The following is a 6,384-nucleotide window of genomic DNA, read 5'->3' as shown; positions in this document are numbered from 1 at the left end:
AATTAGCGTTTGCCTGGCAAGCACAAGGGCTTAAGTTCAATCCCCAGTTCCACCAAAAAAAAAAAAAAAAAAGAATATATTCTTGGACTGGCCAGATAGCTCAGCAGACTAAAGCTCTTGCTTAGGCAGAGCCCAGTAGCTGGGTTTGATCCCCAGTGTGCTGTGCTTGCCCCCGCTGGGGTGTGCTGAGCCAGTGATTGAGAGCAGGGGTGGTGGTGCGGCCTGTAATCCCAGTGTAATCCCAGTGCTTGGGAGGCTGAAAACAAGAGGATGACTACAAATCCAATCTGTGTAGTGAGATCCTGTAGACCCTGTACTAAATACATAAATATATATGTATATATATTCTCAAAAAATATATATATTCTCTGTGCTCTAATAATGTGAAAACTCTCCAATGATTGTAAGGTGGTTTTTCTTCATGTTGAAGTCTTCAATTGATAATGTATTTTTGCATATAGTTGGTGATTAGATACAGTTTATATTAGTGACTAGTTGCTATTGAACAAGAATTATCATTATTTAGATCACACTATAGAGTTGCTATTTTATTATTGTTATTGTCTTCGAATGCTAGGGATCAAACTCAGGGCCTCCCTACTGAGCTCGACCCTCGGTCTCTGAGTGTCTTTAAAAATCACTAAATGGAACTAATACTGAAGAGGAATTAGGAATTAAAGTGCATATTTTCCAAAGTATGCCTCTTGTGGAACTGTTTTTCAGAATTGTATTTCTTTTGATGCATCATCATTCATATAATTATTAGTCAGTGATAATATACTAAAAACTGTCTTTGGTTTTTGAACTTGCCAGGGAAATGCACAGTCAGAGGCTATGAAACTTCTGTCTTCTCAATCTTCTCAACTTTCCAAACTTTTAAAGAACAAAGGTATATTGTGCAGACCTGCCACACAGACCAAGGCCATCTCTTGCAAACCACATACACAACACAAGGAATGTCAGACAGGTACGTGTTCTTGTGCTTTCCCTGTCAAGAGTTTTTGTTGGGGCCGGGGAGATGGCTCAGTAGAATGAGTGCTTCCCTGCCAAGTACAAGGGTCTGAGTTCAATCCCAGGTACCGTTAAAAAAAAAAAAAAAAAAAGTTTATTTTATTTCCTTCTTTTTGCTTTACTTTGTTTTTTGTTTTTTGTTTTTTTTCTTTTTTGAGATAGGGTCTTGCTATGTAGTGTGGGCTGGCTTTGAATTCTCTTATGTTGGCCTGAAACTTACGGCAATCCTCCTGCCTCAGCTTTCCAAGGGATTACAGGAGTGTGCCACTATGCCCAGCTGCTTTAGTTTTGTTTAAAGAATGTATTTGCCAATTTCTTGAATGTGAAAACATTCACTAATTTGTAGATCACATACTTTGAATCCACATGTACACAGAACATTATGTGCAGAGTAGACAAATATCTCTTACATGGGTAAATTGTTTTCTAAATGTACAAACTATTAGAATTACTAAAATAAGGATTTGGTTAAAATTGATTTAACAGTTTTATTTTTTAAACACTCAACTGAGTTGTTAACTGTACTAAAAGTGCAGTTTATATGTCTACTGTTGTAAGGTACTTTGTCATTTTACATTGCATTGAAAACAGTCCATATCCCACATGGCTGACACTGACAAAGGTTCTACAGTCTGAGGTACAGGATCTCAGGATAAATCCTGAGGGCATTTCACTGACCTTCTCAGACCAAAAAGCTACAACTCTTGTTGCATAGGTCCTGCTTTACCTTGGTCTTAACCGTCCAGTAGAAAAGTATGAAGACGAAATATAGGAAGTAAAGCCATGCTGTTATGTTGAGCTGTGGGGGACTCAGGTCAACAGTTTCTGACATTGCCAGTTAAACAGAAGACCCAATGCTATTACGGGCTACTGGACTCTTTTAGAATATTTTGCTGAGTTTACACACCTATAATATTCAAATAACAGAACTTAACAAAAAAAGGGTATACAGATGAATGTCCATTTTGTATCTGTGCATTCAAAGTGGTTGGGATAGATATATAGTTGCATTCTCTTAATGAATAGAATGATTTGTTCTAATGGTGTTTGTAAATAGGATCTCAGGTCCGCATCTTGTACAGCAATTAACCACTAAGAAGAATATATGCAGTGTGTTAATTATTGAAACTGTCCTAGTGATTTGATTTGAAACTGTCTCATTGCTATTAATAAAATTATGGGAAAAAATAAAATAATGCTCACAGGATAAAAAAAGTCCATATCAATAGAAATTTAAATGCATATAGTGAGAGAGAGAGAGAGAGAGTGGGGGGGGGGTCCTGATGATAGAACCTAGGGGCTCTGTACCACTGGTTTGTCCAGGATGACCTTGAATTTGTGGTCCCCCCACCTCAGCCTCCCAAGTAACTGGGGTTATAGGCATGAGCCACCACACCCAGTTACACTGATATTCATAATAGACATAGATTCTAGTGTATATGATATTAATTCTATAAATTGGATCTTTAGGTTTTTTTGTCAGCATCCCCACCTCTGATCAAATGCAGGCTCTCGCACATACTAGAGAGTGCCTTGCCTCTGACCTATACCTCCAGGCCCTAGACTTTAATATTCATAAGTAATGTCCTTTTTTTTTTGGTTCTGGGAAACAGACTTGGGACTTTGTGCTTGCTGGGCAGGTGCTTATGCTGCTGAGCTATATCCTCAGCCTATAAGTAATGTCTAGTTAGTTAAATTGTGTCAACAGGTCTTTGTCCACTTGTCTGATTATGTCTTTAGGATAAAAACAAAGCAGTGGAATCACTGACTCAAAGATCATCATAGATTTTCTATTTTGTCTTTTGAGACAAGCGCTCACCATGTAGTTCATCTTGGCCTTGACCTCACTCTGCACCCCAGGCTGGCCTTGAACCTGCAGGGACCTTCTGTGCCTCCGTATTGGCATGTGCCACTATGCCCAGCTATCATAGGGTAAAGCTTTTGAAATCTGCTACTAAATAGCCCTCCTGACAGTTTATATTTCAGCCGTCAGTGTTACAGAGGATCCATTGCTCTACACTTACTGACACTGATTTTTAAAGTCAGTAATTACCCTTATATTTCCCCACTTTAATTTTGAAAAATTTCACAATTCAGACAGGTTCAAAATACAGCATAATGGATATCAGCACATCCTTTATCTAGATTCACTAATATTAACTCCTTATAATTTTTTTAATTTTTAAAAGAGAGCTGGGTTTGTAATCCCAGGGAGACAGAAGCAGGAGGATCTCTGCAAGTTCAAGGCCAGACTGAAATGCATAGTGAAACCCTGTTTCAAAAAGACCATAAAAAAGCAATTTACTCTTAATTTGATGTATTCTTTAGGCTTCAGAGCTAACTTTAGAAATCTGTTGTAAACTTGGGATTACTTATACCTGATCCATAACCTCCAGTTTTATTATAGCCAGTTGCCAAGCTTTGGACAAAGGAGAATTCAGTTTTGTGTTTGTTCATTTGTTTTTGCAGAACTGGGGATTGAACTCAGGCCCTTGTGCTTGCCAGGCAAGCGCTTATTCTACTGATCCATCTCCCCGGCCCTGAGAATTCAGTTTCTATGGTGTCATGAAGGACTATGGTTTGTTTTGTCAGGGTGTTCTTTTGATAAAAACAAGGAGTAGCCAAATATAAAATTTAAATATGTGAGGAAAAAATAAAGAACTTTGCTTATTTGCTCTTGAACCTAACAGTGATCCACATATTTCCTTCAGAGTTACCTATGCCTGATGAGAAACGTGACGCAGAACATGACTCTCCACCTGCAAAAAAAAGAATAGGTTTTTTCCAGACTTACGATCCGGAGTATTTAAAAGTTGGTTTTATTATCTGTCCTGGATCGAAAGAGAGTCCCCCAAGACCACAGTGTGTCATCTGTGGAGAGATCTTATCCAGCGAAAACATGAAGCCTGCAAACCTTTCTCATCACTTGAAGACAAAACATTCAGAATTAGAAGATAAGCCAGTAGATTTTTTTGAGCAGAAATCTCTTGAAATGGAATGTCAAAACAGTTCTTTAAAAAAGTGTTTACTAGTTGAAAAGTCACTTGTGAAGGCTTCTTATTTAATTGCTTTCCAAATCGCTGCCAGCAAGAAGCCATTCTCTATTGCAGAAGAACTAATTAAACCATATTTGGTAGAAATGTGTTCAGAGGTTTTGGGTTCAAGTGCTGGAGACAAAATGAAAACCATTCCTCTTTCTCATAATACAATTGGCTACAGGATTGATGAACTGTCTGCAGACATTGAAGATCAGCTGATTCAAAAGGTCAGAGAGTCCAGGTGGTTTGCCCTTCAGATAGAAGAGTCATCTGAGATCTCAGCTATGACCCTTCTCTTATGCTATATTCGTTTCATTGATTATGATTGCAGTGATATAAGAGAAGAATTATTATTCTGCATTGAAATGCCTTCTGAAATCACTGGTTTTGAAATATTTGAGCTAATAAACAAATACATTGATAGTAAATCTCTGAACTGGAAATATTGTGTTGGTCTCTGTACTGATGGGACTGCAAGTATGACTGACAGATGTTCTGGCTTAAGGGCGAAAATTCAAGAAGTTGCTGTGAATTCAGTGGCATTTACACATTGTTTTATTCATCGTGAACATTTAGCAGCTGAAAAGTTGTCTCCATGCTTACATGAAATTCTTTTGCAGTCAGCACAAATTTTAAGTTTTGTAAAGAGCAATTTGTTGAATTCACGAATGCTAACAATTTTGTGTGAAGAAATGGGATCTCAGCGTGTGAATCTACCTCTTAATGCTGAAGTGCGTTGGATATCAAGAGGAAGAATTTTAACAAGATTATTTGAATTGCGACATGAAATGGAAATATTTTTAAATCAAAAGCATTCAGATCTGGCAAAGTATTTTCATGATCCAGAATGGGTTGCAAAACTGGCCTATTTAGCTGATATATTTTCACTTATAAATGAATTAAATTCAAGTCTCCAGGGGACCATGACTACTTTCTTCACTTTATATAATAAAATTGATGTATTTAAGAAAAAATTAAAACTGTGGTTGAAGCGCACACAAGAGAATGATTATGACATGTTCCCGTCATTTTCTGAATTCTCAGCCTCATCAGATGTGAATGTGAGAAACATCAGAAGCATTATTTTTGAGCACCTGAAAGGACTTTCTCAAATATTTAATGACTGTTACCCACCAGAGGATGACTTGCGTTCAGGGAATCTGTGGGTAATTAACCCTTTCATGAATCACCAAAATAATAATCTCACTGACTTTGAAGAAGAGAAACTAATACAGTTATCTTCAGATTTAGGATTTCAGTCAGTATTTAAATCGATGTCTGTAACTCAGTTTTGGATAAATGCAAAGACGCATTACCCAGAACTCCATGAGAAGGCAATGAAAGTCTTACTGCCTTTCTCAACCGTCTATTTATGTGATGCTACCTTTTCAGCGTTGACAGAGTCAAAACAAAGAAATTTCTTGGTTTCTGGCCCTGCCTTAAGACTTGCAGTCACGTCATTAATTCCAAGGATAGAGAAACTAGTAAAAGAGAAAGAATAACAATGTGCATATTACTCATAGCATCAGAGTCTATTAATTTTGTGTTACAGTTTGTATAAAATCCTAAAGTCTAATTTCCTAATGTGGGTTTGTGTTTGTGGATTTGCAATTAAATTAGTGTTTTAATAAACTTGCCCTTTTGTTGATATTTAATAGCTGCACATTTATACATACTTGTTTATAATCTTAATCTAAGGTAAAGAATTTAGTTTTTACATTGGTTTACAAAGTTGGATTAGTGACCAAGATTGCAGATAATAAAAGGCCCCGTTGATGATGCAATAGCACAACCTGGATGTTGAAACAGTTTGGATTTAGAAGGACAAGAAATTTCCATCTTCAGCCAGCCAGCCACCTGTCCAACCTAGATTGTGGGAAACAGAACTCTTAAGTAGGTTGGCTAACTGTAACTGGAAGCAGCATCTGAGTTTGAGACCCCTAATTGGGTCTTCTCTGGCCACTAAGGTCAGAGCTTGGCAGATTTTTCTCATAAAGTGGGTGTGGTGGTGGTAATCCTGGCACTCGGGAGGCTAAGGCCTCCTGCGAGTTCCAGGCCAGCCTGTATTACATAGTGAGACCTTGCCTCAAAAAAACTCAAACCAAATGAACAAAAACAAGCTTTTTTCCTAAAAGGCTAGATGGTAATTATTCTAGGTATTGTAGCTGTCCTGTCACTAGCACCATGAGTTCTTTAACTCAAAAGATGGAAGGCAAACACAGTCAACCGAAAGTTTATTAGAATCACATGGTGCAGTATTGAGCTGCTCCATAGAACAGCAAGGGAAGAGAGAACATTGAAGTCCTATGGTCAGGGTTCATTGAAAAAAAAAAAA

The 6,384-nt window shown here is 37.6% G+C and overlaps 1 protein-coding gene across 6 annotated transcripts in view; it reads left to right on the top strand.

Moving 5' to 3' along the window:
* The window catches only part of Zmym6 (zinc finger MYM-type containing 6), a 46,808-nt gene extending 41,133 nt beyond the window's left edge, over positions 1 to 5,675 (top strand). For all 6 annotated transcript variants that reach the window (XM_023701104.1, XM_023701107.1, XM_023701106.1 and 3 more), the window contains 2 exons: positions 814 to 967; positions 3,723 to 5,675. In XM_023701104.1, coding sequence (XP_023556872.1) covers positions 814 to 967; positions 3,723 to 5,551 — 1,983 coding nt within the window. In that variant the 3' untranslated portion in view covers positions 5,552 to 5,675. The remainder of the gene's footprint in view (positions 1 to 813; positions 968 to 3,722) is intronic.
* Positions 5,676 to 6,384: the final 709 nt, after the last annotated feature.

The sequence above is a fragment of the Octodon degus genome, unplaced genomic scaffold (genome assembly GCF_000260255.1).
Source record: "Octodon degus isolate 3935 unplaced genomic scaffold, OctDeg1.0 scaffold00130, whole genome shotgun sequence".
Classification (NCBI taxonomy): Eukaryota; Metazoa; Chordata; class Mammalia; order Rodentia; family Octodontidae; genus Octodon; species Octodon degus.
This window is presented reverse-complemented; position numbering and strand designations above follow the sequence as displayed.